This window comes from Monodelphis domestica, chromosome 5, assembly GCF_027887165.1.
Source record: "Monodelphis domestica isolate mMonDom1 chromosome 5, mMonDom1.pri, whole genome shotgun sequence".
NCBI classification, from domain to species: Eukaryota; Metazoa; Chordata; class Mammalia; order Didelphimorphia; family Didelphidae; genus Monodelphis; species Monodelphis domestica.
Window position 1 is genome coordinate 110751470 of NC_077231.1, and position 21828 is coordinate 110773297.

Below are 21828 nucleotides of genomic sequence, written 5' to 3' on the forward strand. Positions count from 1 at the left end.
TGATGGGCAAAGTTGGAATTGTAGGCTCTTTAGCAGCCAGTGGCCAGCCCCTGAGGTGAATCAGGAGAGGAACTCAGGAAGATGGGGCCCTATGTCAGAGAAGGAAGCTATGATGCCTTATAACTTAAGGAGATGGTTCTAGACATTGTCTGCCCAAGCTTTTCTGTCGTATTAAACATGTTCCTTATCAGTGTTTCTCCTTTTTCCTTCTTCTGCCTTTATCTTTAAAATATAGCCATTTCTCCTCCTTTACCTATCTACAATTTTTTTTAATTCTCCTGGGTTTTTCTCCTGGAAACCCCACTCTCTTCTTTCTCTGGTTTGTGCCTTCCTTTTCTGAGTCTTCTCTGTGAATTTTGGGAGTAACCTTAGTTAATGCAACTCTAGGGCTTTGCCTCTGTATTGACAAAAGGGAGGCACACATATGCCCCCACTTTGGCAGATGTCCATAGTTAGCAGGGAAAGGAATGGATTAGAATTTTAGATCAGGTGCCAGTAAACATGGGTTTTTGTACCTAATCCCATTAGAGAGGGCCAGACAAGAGGAAGAATGAAGCTAATATTGTCTGAACAAATGCATCAAAAACTAAAAAAGGAGAGAAATGCTTCCTTTTCATAGATTCATAGTCCAGTCCCTTGACATTAGACCAGGCCATATGATGTATAAATGTGCCACCAATTAAAAATAAGCCAGGTATGGAAATCATTCATCTACAAAACAGAAATTAGGGAGACACATCACAAAGGATTCTTTACCTTCCAAAAGAACTCACAGCAATTTCCTCAAAGAATTAACTACTAGTGAATTCAGAATGTGATTCCATTTGTAAGAAGTCTCCCAACACACAACTTTCTAAGAATCTTTCTATTGCCAAAAAAAGGTGTGAATTTCTTTCTTTGCATAGTAGAAGGGACCTCAGTGAAGTGTTAGTATGGCAGGTGAAATGGAAAGTCAGGCATTCCCTGATACAGTCTGGTTTGTTAAGGGAGACCCCAAATCTTGGGTCCTAAGTGGAGGGAAAGAGATGGTATTTATATATGTATGTCTTATGACTGAGTGATTAGTGGAACACTTGACTGTCTAGTGACATGTATTTGTGTTGCTGTGGCTTACTATATAAGTAGGTCTCTCTAATAGGTAGTTCCCAAGCCAGTGTTGGTACTATTTTTCCTTTGATTGTGTTCGTGCTGTGGTTTGTACCTGCAGAATGTCCATGTGTTTGATCTACACTTAAATATGGAATTCTTTGGGTGCTCACATGGTGGTACATCTTTGTTATTTTCTGTATATGCATGTCCCATCTGTATTCCACAAAAATCACTTGTATGTTGCCAGTACTTCAGAAGGCTTTCAACAGTTGGGATGCGAGCTTGGCTGAGAGTACTGAGATTCTAAGATTTGTGTCTGTGCTTTGACTAAAGCAGATTGTAAATGATCTCCCTCCTCCCCCCGAATCTCAGATCTATTGACATTTCCTCACTAAGAAGTTCAAATTTGTTTGAGATGCAGCATTGGTTCCATCACTCCTGATTAGCAGGATGGCAGTCACCTTCTTGAATGAGACTTACTTCCTATCTTCCTCATCCATAGTAGAGGTGGCACCTCTGTAATCGCCATCAGTGCCATCTCCTCTGCAGCAGCACAAATGTTCTTGATTTGGGCACCTGTGGAATTTCTCAGTCCTAACCTCTCGATTTTTGCTCTCTTCTCCCTGGCAGCTCTTTGCACTGCAGCCCCAGAGTCTATTGCTTATGACCACAGTGGCCATGCCAGTCTTCAGCAAAAAGAATGAGACAGTAAGTAGCAGTCCTAGGATGCCTACAAGTGGAGCTTATGGTGGGCAGGTCTACTGAAATGACCATAGTGGATTACTGATCAGATTTTGCAGCTAGTTATTCAATTACTAGGACCTAATAAACATCTCTACACCCTCTTTTGGGTGGAACCCACAACCAAGAAAAATCAAAATTCCACATCCTACCTCACTTTCTTTTCCACCAGCCAGAAAATTCTTCTTGAAGTGTAATTAATTTTTTCCCCATCTTCACAAGAAATGAGCTTATTCTGCTGATCCTAATTATGGCCCCTACATTTAATTCTGGGAATGTAAAACTAAGTCTCCAAAAGTCTCTTCTAGAGCCAAGTTTCTAGTCTAAACTTTGTCCAAGATGACTAACTGACCATTCCAATCTCCACATTAGACTATAAGTCCCCTGAAGGCAGGGACTGTGTCTTATCTAAATTTTGTATCTACCCCAAGCTCCACTTCCATGGTGCTTGGCACATCATAGAGATTTAGCACGTATTCCTGAATTGAACCAAAATTTAAATCTAGTGTTTACCCTTTCAGAGATCTCATGGCATCCTCCTAGGTGTGGTGGGTTCAGATGTGCCTCTTAGAGAGCTTCTGAAGCTGGCTCCCCGATATAAGGTAAGCTCCTGGGCTGGGGCAAAAGGCTGGCTCCCCGTAGGAAAAATAATCAACTATTGTGTAAATCACTCCATTTTGACTTTGCAGCCTTGGACTCTACCAATATCTCTAAGCAGAAGCAGCCAGATCTAGGCAAAAACTAAGTTCCCCTCCATCTATTTATCTAAAGAAATATCAGGGAATTAGCACTTGGGGCTAACTTGCTTCTGACTTGCAAGAATTTAGGCAAGTTCTTTCCCTTCTGTGCCCATTTCATCACTTTCTTTTCCCTAATTTATAATCCTATTGTGAGAATGAATGAAATTATAGCCCACAAGTTCTTGGAGCTCCTGGCAGGAAAGTTTTTAGGAGAAGATAAAATATTATCATTATTACCCTTATATCTATGTATAGAACATGAAAAGAAGAAGCTAGGAATAGGTCTACTCCATCAAGAGCTCTTTTTCCTCTTACGGTGGTGCTGTCCATACCCAGCCCAACTACCCAAATGAAAGAGCAAGATGAATACATGTCACACCTTTCTTTTACAGCTAGGGGTGCACGGTTATGCCTTTCTCAACACTAACAATGGCTACATCCTTTCACATCCTGACCTCCGACCCTTGGTAGGTACATGTATGTATGTGCTTTGAGACCCACACTGGGCAATTGGGTTAGTTCATGGAATCAAGTAATCAGTGTTTTTTTAGTAACTATCATGTCCCCAATATTGCACTAAACACTGTAAGGGATATAAGAAAATATGAGTCATAGACCCTTCCCTCTAGAAGCTAATTACCTAGTTTAAATATAAGACTAGAGCATAAAAAAAAACAACAAACCAATGAACCTTTCAAGAGACTATATACCTAAATGCTAAATGACAAGATGCAGACATCCCCTAGCAAGCAGTCCCTATGCTCTTCATGCTTCTATTTCCATAACCTACTTACATCACTGTACTTCCCTCTGGGAATCCAGAAATTATATAACCAGAACATGCCCTGGGAGGGCTGCCATTCTGTGGGGAAAATGTTCCTGTGTCATGAATATTCAGTATACATGCATCGGTCCAGAGGCAGCCCATGACAAAGACAGGGAAGTTTTTTAATAGTCTGAAAATCCACAGAATCACACAAGTTCAGAATTAGAAGGGAATTCAGAGACCATCTAGTACAACCTATTCCTCAAAAAGGATTCTCTCCAAACTATAACTGGCAGAAGGATGCTCAGCCTTTCCTTAAAAAGACCTCACAAAGGGAATACTGAGATCATTCTACTTCCAGGTAGCTGGAATTATTAGGAAGCTTTTCCTGGTATCAACCCTAAATTTTCTTCTTTCTAACTTTCACTCTTTTCTTCCAGTTCTTGGCTCTGGAGCCAAACCATCCAGGTCTAAGCCCCCTGTAAAGCCATGCCCAGTCGTCTTCTCTTTTCATAGGGATCCCCAGAGATGCCCCAAATCTGGCATTTGCCCATGATCTTCCATCATCTTCATTGCAGCTTTCTTTGCTATAAAATATGGCTCCCGCAACAGGACATTATGTTATTTGTGATCCAACCAGGAAAGAGAACAGTGAAATTATCCTTACTGCAGGATGCTCTTCCTCTCTTAATACCGCCTGAAACTGCATTAACCTCCTACTTATAGCATTTACAAGCTACCAAATTGTCTGGATCTTTCTCACAGAATCACTGACTAGCCATGCCTCCCCAGTCTTGAACTTATAAAGGGGAGGTTTTTTAACTCAAGACTTTGCATTGATCCCTTTAGATTTCATTTGATTGAATGAGAGACAGAGTGGTGATTAGAGAGATGGTCTCAAAGCCAAGAAGACCTGGTTCAATCCTCCTCTGACTGTTGCATCTGGATTTTAACCAGTATCCAATGTGAGACCACTCCCCCCAGAATGGCATTATTTACAGACGCATCTGCTAACAAAGACCCCATCTTTCGCCAGCTTCTTCCACAAAAGTGCTCAGGCCAGCCTGACTTTGGCTTTTATGGGAAGCTGCCTCCTCTTTCTGATTGGCCAGACAGCATGGCCCTTAAGTCTATAGGTGGATATTTCCAACAAGGAGGTGGACTTAGAGACCTCAATTCTTCCCTCATTACTTTATCCCAGGGGAGGTGGGTCTTTGCTTAAATAAGGACACCCCCAGCTTTCACCAGCCAGAGAAACATGGCTTAGCCACCATACTTTCAAATGGGCCAAAGTCCAACAACTAGAGAAACATGGACAGCATACCCTCTCTGGCATGTTAAGAAAATGGATGTCCTGGAAATAGGTTCTGATCAATGTAGAATTGTGCGTGGGCTACAGGAAGGGGTGGGGGGAGGAAAGGGAAAGAACATGAGTCTTGTAACCAAGGAAAAGTGTTCTAAATTGACTAATTAAATAAAATTTTCAACAACAACAACAAAAAAGCAAATGGATGTCAGGGAGCTTTTGAAGCCCAGGTTGCTCCAGCGATCTTTGGCTAGAAAATATAAATTGGGGGCAGCTAAGTGGCACAGCGGATTGAGAGTCAGGCTCAACAACAGGAGGTCCTCAGTTCAAATCTGATCTCAGACGCTTCCTAATCCTGTGACCTTGGCCAGGTCACTTAATTCCCATTGCTTAGTCCTTACCACTCTTCTGCCTTGAAACGAATGCACGATATTGAGTAGAAGATGAAAAGGTTTTTAAAAAAATAGAAATTGACTCAAGCAGATTTTTCAGTGGCTCTCTTATTTAAGAACCAGGTTACCCCAAATCTAGATGATATATTTAGCAAGGATAAAAAAAAAGCTTACACTTTCAAATGCCTCAGAGAGAGTTCTTGATTATAGATAAAGGAGCAGGTCTCCACCCTGTCTACAATGAGAGATTTTCCAAGGTTAGGCATTTCTCTGAATTCTCTAGGAACAAAGGAATGAGCAATGAATCTGAGCCTCAAAGAGAGAGTTCAGAAATTGAGATAATTCTATATAAAAAATAAATTCTCTCAGACACATGCTGGGTGACCCTGGGCAAGTCACTTAATCTCTCAATGCTCTAAGCAACTCTTGAAGATAAGAAATTGAAGAGAAGGTGCTGACCTGCATTGACAGAGGGAGTTTCCTCCTCTGAGACTTCCCTATATCAGTGAAATCAAAGGTCCAGTCCCCAATCCTAATTTTGACCCAATATTGCAGCCTGTCAAATTCTTTCTCAATATGAGCCAAAGAAGTGATGGTACTGCCCCCAAAGCTAATTCAGTTTAGGCAGAACTAGTGCTCACAATCTATGTTCTCTTCTCTCTTCTCATTGCCACCACTCTAATGTGGTGTCCTGGAGCATGAGGGGAAGGAGGAGAGGGAAAGTGTTTGACTTAGTTCAAATCCTGGCTCCGGCACTAATTAGTTATATAAACAAGAGGAAATGGAATGAGCTCTGAATCTCAGTTTCCTCATCAGCAAAACAGCCATAATAGTAATTCCATTAGATGCCACATGTGATCCTTGAAAGTATTTTGTAAACCTTGAAATACTATAAAGTATGGATTATTTAACAGGCTCTACTTACCATTCAACTAATGGCATTAATCTCTTCTACAATTTTCCCCGCCTCTAGGTCATTCCAGTGTAACACTATTATAGTCAGATTAATCTCCCCTATGCATAGAATTACTTTCCATTTTAATTAATGAGCATTTCTTTTTTCTTCCTTACACTATCTTATACCAGAAAAAAAAAGATAAAAACAAAACTCTTAGAAGCAAAACAAAACAAATTCCATACAGGCTATAGCTAAGAATTTATAGCTCGGTCTTCTTATCTGAGAATGTCCAAGACATTATATTCATAACTTCTCTGTCATGAGGAGGCTATTTTTCATTATTTGGCCTCTGGAATCATGGTTGGTCATTGAGTTGACTATTTTTTAATGAATTAATTTGTTTTTAACATTAAAATTCCTAACTATCTCTTTCTGCACTGGAGAGGGAGAGAGGGAGAGTTGGTGTTGATATATATATGATGTTCTCTTGGTTCTGCTTGTTTCAGTCTTCATAATTTCATGTAAGTCTTTCCATGCTTTTCTAAAATCAACCTGCTTGTCATTTCTTATGACACAGCAATATTCCATCACAATCATAAACCACAACTTGTTTAGCCATTCCTTATGACTATAGTGTTTTTTTAAACCCTTACCTTCTGTCTTAGGATCAATACTGATGCCGGCGAAGAGTTGATTAGTGTCATTCTTGAAAGAACTCTTCCTCAAACCTTCTCCATAGTCAGTAAAACAGTACCTTATTGTGGTCTGAGAGCAAGACACCCTGTGGGCTCCGCTCCTCTAGGGAGTAGGTATGTGCTCTTCTTTCTGGAATAGAAGGGTGTCCTACCCCTAAGGGAGAAGGCATATTATATACAGCTGTAGAGCTAATTGGTCTGTGGGCATTCTCCCTAATCAAGACAAATGACATTCACCAGGGCCCTCAGGCACTGGTCATCTCAAGAGATCATCCTCTTTCATCAATACTAAGAATGGGTTCCAAGGCAGAAGAGTAGTAAAGGCTAGACAATTTGAGTTAAGTGACTTGCCCAGGATCACATAGTCAAGAAACTGAGGTCATATTTAATCCAGGATTTCTCATTTCCAGTCCTGACTCTCTATCCACTGAGCCATCTAGCTGACCTAACTTTTCCCAGTTGATGGGCATCCCTTCAATTTCTAGTTCTTTGCCACCACAAAGAAAGCTGCTATACATATTTTAGAACTTATAGGTCTTTTCCTTTTTCACTGATCATCTTAAGAAATTAACCCAATAGTGGTATTGCTAGGTCAAAGGGTATACATGGTTTTATAACTCTTTGAGCATAATTCCAGATTGCTCCCCAGAATAGTTGGACCAGTTCAGAGTTCTACCAACAGTGTATTAGTGTCCCCATTTTTCCACATCTCTTCCAACATTTGTCATTTTCCCCTTCTATCATTTTAGCTAATCTGATAGGCATGAGATGAGAACTTTGAATTGTTTTGTTTTTCATTTCTCTAATCAATAATGATCTAGAGCATTTCTTCATATAGTTATATATTATGTTGATTCTTAATTCTTTCAAAGTTGTTTTTTGCAAGGTTGTTTTAATTGTTTAATTTGTCTGGTTCTGTTTACTTCATTGCATCCATTCATATGAATCTTCTCAATTTCCCTGACAAAAATCCTTTCCATTATTTGTTATAGTACAATAGTTTTCCCTTACATTCATACATCACCATTTGTTCCACCATTCCCCAACTTACAGGCTCTCTCTTAGCTTCCAGTTCTTTACCACCACAAAAAAAAAGAGCCTCATTTCACTTCTTTTCTAAAACAAAGGCTTTTCATAACTCCATAATGCTGGCCAAATAAAGGGCAAAGGTGTGAGGGACCATTTCTTATTTAAACATTTGAGGACAGGAACTACCTTTGGCCACCTTTTGTATCTCCAGCACTTAGTGGTCCCTGGTGCATAGTAGACGCTTAATAAATATTGGTGTAACGACTGAAAGACTATTTCAGTACTTCATAAAGTGTCTTGCACAGAGTAGCTGTTAAATGAATACTGATCAAATTGTTGACTTCTCAAAGTTTTGGAGTCTCTGCTTTCATGAGTAACTAGGGAGGCTCCAGGAAGGTAGGATTTCATCCTACTTGTGATTTTTTTTTTTTGCTGCCCACTCCAGTACCGGGATGGAACGAAGTTGAAACCCAAGCCCAACTACAATAGTGTGGATCTCTCTGAAGTTGAATGGGAAGACCAAGATGAAATTGTGAGTGAGAAAAAGGGAGGGGGAAGGTAGAGAAGCTCAGATATAACAACAATAATGATAACAATACTAATAGTTACCTAACATTTATGGAATACTTTCTAAATAACAGGTGCTAAGTTTTTTACACTTATTATTTCATTTGATCCCCACTACAAACCTGGAAAGTAGGTGCTATTATTATTCTCATTTTATGGATGAAGAAACTGAGCCTAACAAGGGTTAAGCAACTTACCCAGGGTCACACAGCTAAGTATCTAAGGCCAGATTTGAACTCAGGTCCTCCTGACTCTAGAACCACTGCTCTATCTACTGTCTCACTGTGCTGCTCCATAATGTCTAAAAACTACCTTGTTCCTATGTACACAAGCTTTATATTCAATCTCCTCCGCTGTATAGAAGGACAGGCAGACAGCAAGTCTTTGTGATTTCCACTTTAAAGCAAAGTGGGTTCAGTATTTTTTTTATGTCAAAGCAGAAAAAAAAAGATCTGAATTTAGGAATGGATGTTCTAAAGAAATAAGTATATGAATGTGAGGTATCATAGTGTAGGGGATAGAATTCAGCAATTGGAGTCAGGAAACCTGGATTCAGATCCTGTCTTGGAGACTTTCTAACTATGGGATGGTAGGCAAAGTCCTCCAGCCACCTGGTCCCATGCTTCCTCATGTGTCAACCAAAGCAGTATCATCACACTTGCACCACTTCTTTCTGTGGGGGCTGATGTGGGGAAAGCATTTTGCCGGCATGGTCTAAATGTGCTATTTCAATGTGGCATGATTAGGAGAAGGAGGATACCTCGATTCCAGGCTTGCCTTACTCTGCCCCAGACATTTCACATGGCTTGGAGCCCAACACCGCAATGCTTGGTTTCCCAAGCTGTGAAATGAAGATCAAAATCTCTCTCTCCTCCCTCTTTCACTAGGTTGTTCTGAGAAGGAATGACAGAATGTTCATGAGCCTTTTAGAGGAAAAGAATGATAAAAATCAAAAGTGTTCTTCATTTTCATGATTATAATGAATAATTCAGTCCATTTCCTGGACACGAGGCATTTCCTTTCACCCAAAAGCAAAGTGACTAATTGACCTGGAGTCTGTCCAAATGTTTGGGGTTTTTTTTTTATCACAGTTATAATCTCCTACCCTTGAACCCATCCTGCAGCTAGTTGCAGCAATTGCTGGATCTAGCTATGGGAGACAAGTGGGAATCTTTCCTCATTTCTCTTCAGACTATATTTTTGCTTAATTCAATCAATATCAGCAGCTCACCTACCTATCAGTGATCTAAAAGAATGTGGGGAGGGGCAGCTAAGTGGCTCAGTGGATTGAGCATCAGGTTTGGAGTTGGGAAGTCCTGGATAAAAAAGCTGGCCTCAGATATTTCCTAACTCTGTGACCCTGGGCAACTCACTTAACCCCCATTGCCTTGCCCTTTCCCTTCTCTAAGAGTTGTTATTATAACAGAAAGAACGGGTTTTAAATAAAATAAAAATGAAATAATGTGTGAACTATAATGTGGAATAATAGAAAGAACACTAAATTTGTGGTCAGATCAGTTTCAAGACATGAAACCACATACTAGCAGTAGATAAATACTTCAACCCTCTAAACCTCAGTTTTTTCATCTGTAAAACAGGGATAACAATACTTTGTCTTCTTGGGATTGTTATAGGGAAAGCTCTTTTAAAATGCTATAAAAGTGGGGGCAACCAGGTGGCTCATTGGATTAAGATTTTGGAAGCCTAGATTTTGGAGGTCCTAGGTTCAAATGTGGCCTCAGATACTTCCTAGCTGGGTGACCCTAGCCAAGTCACTTAACCTTCATTGCCTAGCCCTGACCATTCTTCTGCCAATGCACAGTACTGATTCTAAGATGGAAGGCAAAGGTTTTGGGGGGGAAATGCCATAGAAGTATGAACTTCTACTATATTCTGTGGATTTGGTCATGATAACATTTGCTGTTATCATGGCTGAGTAAACGTAGAGCTAGCCTTAGAATTCAGAAGGCCTCCCTCTGACACATACTGCCTGTGCAACCCTTGCAAATTCTTCTCATCTCTAAAGGTTTAGGCAGCTTTCTAAAACTCTAAACTGAAGAGAAGTTCTGTTTTGTATTCTGGAAGTTCTTCACTGGGAGCTTACTACAACAATGAAAAGAAAACAAAACAAAATCCATGCCTCATGCACATCAACCCACCCCAACACAGATGTCTTCTTCCCCTTCTGATCCTTTTTCTTCATTTTGGGGGGTCAGAGATAGTCTCTCTTCCCTTGTTCTCTATGTCACATACTCTCCCCCAACCCCAGTTTAAAGTGATCCCTCCCACCTCAGATTATTCTAGAACATTTTCCAAATGTCTCCTTTTCTCCTTCATGCCCTCTACCTTGCAACATAATTATTTGTGTGTGTAACACAATTGCACTGTAAGTTCTCCAAGGATGTATTGCCTATGGAACTTGTAGCAAGCTCTTCCTGAGTATTAGTTGAATTAAATCATTGTGATGAACTCCAAGAATCCTAGAATTGGTTCTGGATTCTATGTGTATGGTCTAAGCATACATACATACATACATACATACATACGTGTATGCATGTATGTATAGAAAAGAGAACAGAGCAATTTTGTCACTGCCGCAGAGCTGGGATGTCTAGTGTCCTCCATCCTCTCCAGGACTCCAATATGAGCCAGGGGATACCTTTCAATGTTTTTCTTCTCTTTGCAGCTAAGAACAGCCATGATCAATGGGGAAACTGGCTCCCTCACTATGGATGTGAAAGTTCCTGTGGACAAAGGGGTAAGGTGGTATAGGTAGAGACTTGGAGTCCCAGATGGGATGGGGAACCTTTTCCTACTGGTGCAGAGTAATGAGAATAAAACTGGATCAGGAAATGGAACTTTGGTTCTATTCTACTCTCCACAGAACACTTTTTGAAGTATTGGGTCCCAGACCAGATCCCATATTTTAAAAGGGATATTGGTTAACTGGAGTACATACTGATGAAGGTGGTTAGGATCATAAGGAAATTAGAAACCATGCCCAATGAAGATAGGGAGAAGGAATTGGAGATATTTATTTTGGAGAAGAGATCAGAAGGATGAGGCTGTTAAGGAACGCTAGGGGGGAAATTAGCTGTATTAGGGATAAGAAGATCAAAGAAAGGATAGGATGACTACTTGACATTGATAGAACTGATTAGAGAAAATAGAAATTAGAACTACTCAATTCTTTATTTTTCTTCTATTTTCTCTGCCAAAAAGATAATCATTGTACTGGAAAAGACAAAATAAAAATGGCTAATAGAGATTTTAAACCAAAGATAAGAAAAGAGCTAGTAAGAAATATTAATAACCCAAGTCATTTCAGACTGCTCTCATTTCTTTTTGTTTTAATAGGCTGATAGGACAGAGGAATGTTGTCGGTGTAGCATCTTATGCTGTTCTTGTTCTAGGTTTGTTCAGTCATTTTTTGGTCAGGCCCAACTTCTTGTGACCCCATTTGGGGTTGTCTTGACAAAGATCCCAGAGTGGTTTGCCATTTCCTTCTCCATAGATCTGGGTACCACACTTTTAAAAGGCCATTTTGACAATCCAGAACATGTCCAAAGTAAAGTAAACCCAATGGTGAAGAGCATGCTATATGAGAATGAATTGGAGTAGCCAGGGGTGTTTAATCTAGAAAAGATCAGAAATAAGGGAGAGACAAAAACTGCCTTCAAGTATCTGAAAGACTGTCCTGTAGTAGAGGAAGTAAGCTTGTTCTACTTTGCCCCAAAGGGCAGAACCAGGAGCAAGTGGGCAGAAGCTACCAAAAGGTGCCTAGACTTAATTTAAAGATAAAATTCCAGTCAGAGCTGTTCAAAAGTTGGACAGGCTGCCTTGAAAATAGTAGTTTCCCTTTCTCTGGAGTTCTCCAAGGAAAGGCTAGCTGAATAGTTATCAGGAATGTTGTAGGACGTCTTTCTGTGCAGGCAAAGCTCATTTTAATGCATTTTGCTTCATTGTGCTTCGCAGATCATTTGGTTTTTGACAAATTGGAGGTTTGTGGCAACCCTGCATCAAGTAAATCTATCAGCGCTCTTTTCCCAATAGCATGTGCTCACATCATTTCTGTCACATATTGTTAATTCGCACAATATTTCAAACTTTTTCATGATTATTATCATATCTGTGCAAGGGATGTGTCATCAGTGGACTTTGAGGTTACTATTGTAGCTGTTTGGGGGTGCTCCAAACCACACCCATATCAGATGGGAACTTAGTGTTCTGGGTGTTTTGATTGTTTCACCCATCCGACTGTTGCCCTTCTCTCCTCCCTCTTCCTATTTCTTGAGATGCAACAATATTGAAACTAAGCCAGTTAATAACCCTACAATAGCCTCTAAGTGTTCAGATGAAAGAAGCCAATCTCCATGGAAAATTTCACTGCTGTCCTATTTTAAGAAATTGCCACAGGCACCTCAGCCTTCAGCAACCACCACCCTCACCGGTCAGCAGCCATGAGTATTGAGGCAAGACCCTCTACCAGCAAAAAGATTATAACTCACTGAAGGCTCAGGTGATGGTTAGCATTTTTTTTTTAGCAGTAAAGTATTTTATAATTAAGGTATGTACATTGGTTTGGGGCTTTTTGGACATAATGCCATTGCATGCTTAATAGCCTACAGTACAGTATAAGCAGGACTTTTATATGCACCGAGAAGCTGAAAAATTCTTGGGATATAATTTATCATAATATTCACTTTATTGCAGTGGTCTGAAACCAAACTCACAATATCTCCAAAGTATGTCTTTACTGGTATTGAAGGGGACTAGCTTGGCTCTCGAGTCTTTGAGGAGGTGGCAATGCCATCAGACACTGGGGCCACTAAATTATCAGAAGGTATCAGAATGAAACTTTAACCTTCTGCAATTGATAGAAGTACTTTAGCGACTATAACCCTAGATGATCGAGAATTGGCCTCTTAGCACAAGCTCAGTCTCCAGAGCTGCTGAGGCACAATGAAACTCATCATCCTGGGAAATGACTCTCAGGCCAGTGAATGGGCTGCCAAATACATCAGAAACCCAATCATCCAGGTTCAATCAGGGCCAGTTAGGTATTTCACCTTGGCGCTTGCTACCAGAAGCCGATCGAGTACTGTAAGAATGGGAGCCTGTTCTTCAAGTATGTGAAGACATTTAACATGGATGAGTCCGTGGGCAGGGAGACATGGGACCACTCTTGAGAGCTCCCATTCCATGTGGGACAGCTTCTTCAAGCACATTGACATTAGCCCTGATAACACCCACATCCTGGATGGGAATGCAGCTGATCTGCAGGCGGAATGTGATGCTTTTGAAGAGATCAGGGAAGCTGGAGGGATCATCACACTCTTTGTTGGAGGTATTAGCCCTGATGGGCAGGTCACCTTCAATGAGCCTGGCTCCTCTGGTGTCTAGGACCCGAGTAAAAACTCTGGCCACGGATACCCTCTTGGCCAATGCCCAGTTCTTCTATGGGAAACTCTCAAAAGTCCCCACGATGGCTCTGACTGTGGGTGTGGGCACAGTCAGGGATGCCAGGGAGGTCATGATCTGAATTACAGGGACCCTTACGCCATTTGCACTGGACAAAGCCATTGGGGGGGGGGGGGGGGTAAGTCACACATGGACAGTATCTGCCTCCCTGCTGCATCCCTGAACAGTACTTGTGTGTGATGAAGATGCCACACCGGAACTTAAAGTGAAAACTGTCAAGTATTTCAAAGGGTCGGTGCTGGTTCATAACAGGCTAGTGGAACCACTGTACAGTCTAAAGGAAACAGAAACAAACACTTTAAGTAACATATTATTCAATTCTGTTTTCTAATCCATTCTGCTATCTCTTTCCGATTCTATTCTATTATCTTTTCCCATGTACTTTCCATGTAGACCAATGTACTAGTTTCTGAGATCTACACAAAGATAGATTAAATATTTTCCCCGCCCAAAGGACCCTTGTCCATTAGGGATGACTAGTCTTTATATCACAGATCTATTTTGCCAAAATTAGCATCCTTTGATGAAATTCAGTTTCTCTTAGAACATTTCATGCCATTGTCCTTCCTTCCAGATAATGGGAACTTTCCCCATTGTTCAGTACACTAATGTTAGGGTTGCCATACCTTCACTCCACTCTTTCTGTAGCCTTCCCACTGCATAATCATTTGCATGCCAATGGGAAACTGTTGTTGGCTCCATTGGGGGGGAGGGGGAGAAACTTAGGAGACTGATTCTGGTGCCTCTGACAAATTTTTTGAATATTGTATTTTCTACTTGTATTTCAGTTTTAGCTTTTATGTGATTAGTAAATTTTGTTTTAATCTGGGGGGGGGAGAAAATGAACCTCTTTAATACCCAATCACTGCAGAATAGCTCTGTGGAAAAGTACTTTTTGAACTTTAAGCACTTTATAAATGTATATGGTTGGTATATTATAATTTTGGTAGCATTAAATATCATTTTAAGAAATCATTAGACTCTGCTCTTGCCTCTCCTTTTTTTTTAAGTCTACTCAGCTCAAAGAATTAGCATCGGCCCTTCCTAACATCACCCCTCCCCCAGAGCTATTCTTGTCTCCTTCTTCTCCTCCTCCTCCTCCTGCTGTTTCCCATCTGACTAAGCTGAAAGAGCACAAGCATCTGCCTGCAACAATTAGACTCAAAGTTCCTCCACAAACAGATTTTCATGAAAGGCAAACAAAAAAATAATAGAGAAGAGAGATATCCCTTTTAAACCCGTGCCTTGATTTCTATTTGTTCAAGCATCTGAATTCTGCAAGCTATTCCCTACCTATACCAGGTAGACTGGGGAAATTTCTCAACAGAAAGCTGAGCTCCCCCATTGTCTGATTTCCATGCTTTTAACCTAGCTGCTTTGGGTTCCCCCAACAGACCAGGAAATCTTACCTTTTGTCCCCTCTGTGCCTATAAATTCAATTTCCAGCCACATAGTAAGGACACAAGGCATTATAGTGTCCACAGTCTGACTCATACCCACATATCTATGGATAATTCTGTCATGAACCATTGAAAGAACAGGTCATTCTCTGCCTCATCAATCTTTGATTTGTTGTTAATCACTTGTTTCATTCACATTCAACTCTGTGATTCCATCTGGGGTTTTCTTGGCAGAGATGCTGGAGTAGTTGGTCATTTCCTTCTCCACAGATGAGGAAACTGAGGCAATAGGATTAAGTGTCTTGCCCAAAGTTACACAGTTAATAAGTGTCTGAGGCTAGATTTGAACACAAGTTTTTCTGACTCTAGGCCTGGTACTTTCTGTTTTACCACCTTCTTGCCTCTATAAATCCTCAATATCACATTTCTATTTTTTAAAAGTCAAGGTTATTTGTTTTGGGGTAATTATTCCTTTTCTCATTTTAAAATAGTCTATTATTTGGGGGGGTTCACTTAGCAAGCATGTTTTTTAAAATTTTAATCTTTCAAGATGAATTACACTGACTAAATGGGTGATTCTAAGCAAGTCACTTAAATCTCTGCTTGTCTCAGTTTCCACAACTGCAAAAATGATAATAATAATAATAGCACCTGTCTCTTAAGACTATTGTGTGGATCAATGGAAATAATATTTATGAAAAACATTTAGCACGGTGCCTGGTACATAGTTGGTACTATATAAATACTTATCACTTCTGCTGAGTAATTTTTTAAAATATAAAGACCTAAATACATAGCCACATAGTCATGCAAAATAATTAATAACTTTGTCTATCGTAGTTTGTTTGAATTCAGTAAAATCAAAAAGATTTTGCTCTAGTCCCTCATTTGAACTTTATGTGACTCTGTGTTTCAAGTATGTTTCTTATAAGCAACATATTGTTGAATTCCATCTTCTAATCCATTCTAGTATCTTTTTCCAATTCTATTCTGCTTTTTCCATATTATGGGTGAGTTCATCCCATTCACATTCATGCTTATGTTTATTAGGTGTATATTTCCCTCTATCCTTTCCCTTGTATTTTTTCCCATCTTTGCCCTCACCTTCCTCTTTACAAATAAGAAAGTGGTTGAAAAAAAATTTGCCTGATGCTTATGATCTCATAAGCAAAACAGTTGGTTTCATCTAATAAAGATGCAATAAGCAGCTCTTTCTTCTCCTTACCCCACCTCTGAGCCAAATTCTTATTCTTTCATCTTTCCTTTTAATCCTCCCTTTGGATTCCTCCCTCCAGCATTTGAGTTTGTTTAGCTTATAATTATCCCCTAATGGTAATGCCTTCCCCCTTAGACCTCTCTCCATACCTTTCTTGTCCTTGTCTCCTTCTATCTCCCTTTTGAATTTAATGTCTTTCTATATTGAAATCTTTGTATGTATATATGTGGGCATGGGTGTATATAATTGTGCTCAATCTTCCATCATCTAATTCATATAAAACAAGGTACATGGGGTGCTTGTTCTCCCCACCCCTTCCTCCATTGCTTTGTACTAACTCTCCATCTTATGTACTTTTAAAATATAAAAGTAATTTCTCTTGCATTCTTCCTCCTTTTCTCCCCAATATAATTCCTTAGATCTCTCATTTTTTTTCCTTCTTCCAAGACCATTTACACAGAACAAAACCATATATATACACACTATAATAGTTTTAATCTTTCTCTGTGTGACATTCAAAGTTATTAGGGTTCTCTTATCTCCTTATTAACATATAGCTGTTTAAAAAACATATGTGCGCCTTTCTATGTTTCTTTTGGCACCTGCATCTCCATTTCAAAATGTCTACTCAGTTCTCATCCGAATGCTTAGAAATCACCTTCTATTAAGTCCATTCTCTCCCACCACCCCCCCATAGGATTTTACTTAGTTTTGTCAGATAGGTTGTTTTTGCTTGTAAACTTCTCTCTCTTGATTTTTGCATATCATATTCCAAGCTCTCCTCATCTTTTCAGTGGCAGCAACTAGGTCTTGTGTAATCCTTTTTTGTGGTTTCTTGGTATTTGAACTACTTTTTGGCAGTGTATAGTATTTTTTTTCTTTGACCTATGAGCTCTGGATCTTATTTGTCATTTTGGATTTTCTTTCTGAGGATGGCTGGTAGATTCTTTCTCTCTTCACTTTACCTCCTGGGTCTAAAAGTTCTGAGAAGTTTCCATTTATAATTTTCTAAAATATAGTATCCAGACCTGTTCTGATCACAATTTCCAAATAGTCTGATAATTCTTAGATTATCTCTCCTTGCTTGTTTTCCAGGTCAGTTGTCTTTGATATTATATTTTTTAGATTTTATTTTGTTTTAGATTTAGATTTTATTCTGTTTTCAATTCTTTTTATTATTATATTTCTTGTTCTCTCATTTAATCTATTTCTGTCTAGCCTATTCTAATTTTTAGGGCATTCAGTTCTTGAGTGAGGCTTTCTAACATCTGTTTTGAGGTGTCAGTTTTCCTTACCATTCTTTCCTCAGTAGTTTTTCCATTCTTTATTTCATATATATATATATATAGGATTGTCACAAGATTCTAGGATTTCTCCAGCTAAAGGCTCTATCTGGAGTCCTTCCCACTGCTGGACTAAGAGGCTACATCCATGTCAAACTCTTGCCATAGGCTTCAGGGACTATCTGGGTTGTATTTTGTCTAGGACCTTTCTAGAGTTCATGATAATGGCACCATAATGGAACCTACCTGCAACACCCCAGAGCTGCCTTTTTCTGGGTTAGGTTAGGAATGGACTAGGTTGCTGTTGAGATTGAACCAGCCTCAGGCTCTATTTGGCTCAGGCTGGAGCTGGGCTCAAGAAGCTAGCCAAGGTCTTGTGGAAGACTGACTCTAATTATATTTGGCTCAGGGAGTGCCATGCTGGAACCACCCAGAATGGCCTAAAGTTGCTCCTACAGCCAGGGCTGGCTTGAATATTGCCAAGTAATCAGGGCATTCTGGGATTACTCTTATAGTTGTAGATGTCTCCTTACTTTGCCCTCAGTGTTTCACCCTCAGCCTGTCCCAGTTTACCAACAACCCTTTCTCTTAGGGATTCTTTTGCCTTCCTTTTGCCACTTTCATGTATTAACTGAAATAGGACTCCTGTGGCACAAGATAGGATCACCTCCTTCCCTGTTCCTCTCACCTCTCCCACACTGTCTAGTGAAGAGAAATACTGGAATAGATAAACTAAGAGGGGAAATACTGGATTAGCAGAACTGATCAATAAAGGAAACAATTTTTGAAACATCCAAGAATGCATGAGAGGAATTTTACACAAATTTGAACCTGGTTTTGTCTGAAGGCAATTGCCCAGAAATCTAAATTTAACAGATTGAAACCTCCTCCTCCTTATCTTTCTTCCTCTCCCTCTGGGATTTTTGAGTTTCTAAAACTTTGTTGCAGGGAATGAGAGGGAAAAGAAGGACCAGGGGAAAGTAATACCATAGGTTAGAATTGTGGAATTACACAGAGGAGAGAGACCATTTACTGAGTAAGGTTCAGAGTTTGGCCCTTTGCAGCATTTTGTACTAAACAAAAAGTTTGTTTTTTTTTTTTTTAATGGGCAAGACTTTGGGAATGCAGGACATAAAATGAACTTTATTGCCTCCTGCTAATTCTCTATGCTGAATTTTTATACAAGGAAAATATGGTTAAATTGATATTCAAAGACAGAATCTTTGAATGGGAAAAAAACTCAAAAGAACAACCTGCACAAGATGGGTATCTAGCATGAAGAAGGAACCATTCAACTAGTTTCCCTTGGTGACTATATATAGAAGTGTATTTACAGGTTGGTTATATGTTTACAAGCCTCAGATATTTTTAGAACCAGATAGGAAGCACTTCATTTGCTCACCCTGACCTCATGTTCCATCTCTGAATCACTTTCTAGGGATGGGATTGGGACTCCATTTGTTAGATCCTGAAAATTTCTCTGGCTATGCCAATAAGGAATGGAAGCCAAGGAGATGGGTGTGTGGAAGAGGCAGATGAAAAACAAACAAACAAACAGAATTTTCCAAACCTTTCAATGGTCAAAAGCCTCTGGATAATTTGTGCAGAGATATGGTTTCAATAAATCAGATTTTATCAACAGTGAAACTTCCCAAAGGTATTACCATACTCTTTCTTTCCAACAAGCTCCATTTTCTTTTCTCTTGTTCCAGAGGCGAGTCCTCTTCCTCACCAATGATTACTTCTTTACAGACATCAGTGATACACCTTTCAGGTGAGTTGAGTTGACCCAAGCTAGGTGGGAAGCATGACTGCCAGCAATTTCCTGATGGGGACAGATGGCACTGTAATGATTTGAAATGATATTTGCAGGATTCCTGATTTAACAAGGTGGAATGGTGTTGTGGAAAGACATTGAATCAGAAGTTAGAACTGGTCTCTAGTCATCTTTCCCATCAACCTGCCATCATTTCATATCTCCTTCCCCAGTTTCTTCATCTATAGAATGTGAGCATTTAGCTGAATTTGGGGGCTCTTTCATACCTCCCCAAACCTATAGTTATAAGGACTCACAGGATTCTAGACTTATTGATTGAAATGACCTTTTCCTCCCAACTTGTTTTCTTTAGAACTTCCTCATTTGTTTATAGGCAGGAAGAGTTTCTGGGAAAGAAGACAGTTGTTGGTAATGGGTTTTTTTGGGGGGAGGAGGGGAATGTTAGGTATAACCATAATATCTATCTTAGTAGAGTGGCACTAGATTTACACTTCAGTAAGAACTTGGAATGAGATAAAGTTAAGGAATATTGTGGATGAAGAGAGCATGTAAGGTCTCAGTTGAGGTCTCCTTTCCTGCAGATCAGGATAAGGTCAATAGAATTATAGGGGAAAGAGACAAGGAGTCTTTGGGAGACTTTTTTTATTATAAAAACTTACTCAATTATGGGATCTTTCTGTAGGATCCAGATATAACAGGGGAAGGGGTGCTCATAAGAAAAGACAGTCAAGTGCCTTCTTCTAGAAGAGGAGGTAAAGGAGTGATGAAATGGAGGTGAGGGAGTATTAAGAATTTGGGGCAGACCACTTTAGTTCTAGTAGGAGAAACCTTTAATGCTAGAGCCAAGGACAGAGAAAACTCGTAGGCTGAGAAAAGAAGGGGAGAGGTACCATAACACAGAGGACACAAGGCCAGATTTGGAGTCTGAAAGTCCTTCATCCTGCCTCTGATACACACTCTAGGCAAGTCTGTTAACCTCTCCATGTCCCAGGAAACTCTCTAGCATTTTAAGTTACAGAGGAACTATTGATCTTCATTGCTAATGGTAGTTTCTACACTTGTATAGATGAAGTCACAAATCTGAATCAGAAAAAAAAGTATTGAATGACTAGATGACCTCTTCTCTCCCTTCCAACTCTGAGGTTCTTTGAAATACTCTTGGAAGACTAATGGCTATTTAATGCTGATGAATAATAATTTTCTTTCCTCTTTGATGCAGTCTAGGAATGGTGTTGTCCAGGGGCCATGGGGAGTACATCCTCCTGGGAAATACTTCAGTGGAGGAAGGTGGGTCAAAGCAATGTTTATTTCTTTCCTTCATTTCTGGAATAATGGACAGGGCCAGCCCTGGGGTAAACAGATTTGGCAGCTGCACAGAATTCCCTGCTTTGGAACAGATTCTAAGAGCAGTGACTGTCTGGTGAGGAGGTGTCTGCAAGTTTCATGATATCTGGGTTACCAGGACATGAAGAATCAGTCAGCCAGCCTGGCAACACAATTGATTAAGTACTAGGCTTGCCAACTGTCAATAGTCCAATTTCATAAAATTTGAGGAAGACAGAATGTTCCATATAAGAAATAAATTGTTAAAGGAGAATGACTTCCTATGAGCTTCCATGGAATATGCTTCTTATTCCATCATTTAAACACATTATCTCTAGTTTAGGGGGTTGAGAGAAATGGAGAAGGGAGGTAATAGAAAAAAAAGAGGGATGAAGGGAGAGAGGAAGACAGAGAAAGAGACATAGAAAAAGAATTATCGCATGTAACCTAGAAAACAAGAAAAGGTATTTTATTGAGAATCCTCTTCAGTCTGGCTTCACAACCCCTTGTACCCTACCTCCTGTGATGTGGCACTGTCATTGCTGGCCCCTGGCATTGGACACACAAAATAATATCCATATCCATATTCTAGGACCTGGAGCCTCTCAGAACAGTGTTCTCCTACCTTTTTTCGTCTTGCACCCCATCAGTAAAATTATTACTATTGCAATATTATCACTACTATAATCAGCAATAACAATAGTAGTATTACAGTTACTAGGATAAAATGTATTATTGTCATTCTAAAATTCACAACCAAAATGTCAATTTAAAAGGATGGGGTTATTTCTATTGTATCTTCTAGAAGAATTTTGAATGATTTCAATGTATAAATATAAGACACTTTATTGTATTATAAGCATTAATTAGGCACCTACTATGTATCAAGCTCTATGCACGTCCTTGAGGATACAACTACATGAAGGAAATAATCCCTACAAGGAACTTAACTATTATTGGAGAAGACAACAAACACATACATATGTATTTATAAAATAAATATAAGAAAAAACTGCAAAATAGTTAAATATCAGATAGTTTGGATGAGCAGTTGGGGAATCAAGAAAGGCTTCTTGGAGAAAAAGCTTACTTACACTACATCTTAAAGAAAAAGAATGGATTTTG

General features: G+C 39.6%; 1 protein-coding gene and 1 pseudogene across 1 annotated transcript in view; both read left to right on the plus strand.

Annotated features, from left to right (window-relative positions):
* The window catches only part of CACNA2D4 (calcium voltage-gated channel auxiliary subunit alpha2delta 4), a 169838-nt gene that overhangs the window by 39997 nt on the left and 108013 nt on the right, over window positions 1-21828 (plus strand). The window contains exons 14-20 of the mRNA XM_007503831.2: window positions 1720-1797; window positions 2352-2432; window positions 2963-3037; window positions 8102-8188; window positions 10910-10981; window positions 19316-19377; window positions 20600-20667. Coding sequence (XP_007503893.2) covers window positions 1720-1797; window positions 2352-2432; window positions 2963-3037; window positions 8102-8188; window positions 10910-10981; window positions 19316-19377; window positions 20600-20667 — 523 coding nt within the window. The remainder of the gene's footprint in view (window positions 1-1719; window positions 1798-2351; window positions 2433-2962; window positions 3038-8101; window positions 8189-10909; window positions 10982-19315; window positions 19378-20599; window positions 20668-21828) is intronic.
* Window positions 12325-14526, plus strand: LOC103096245 (glucosamine-6-phosphate isomerase 1-like; annotated as a pseudogene).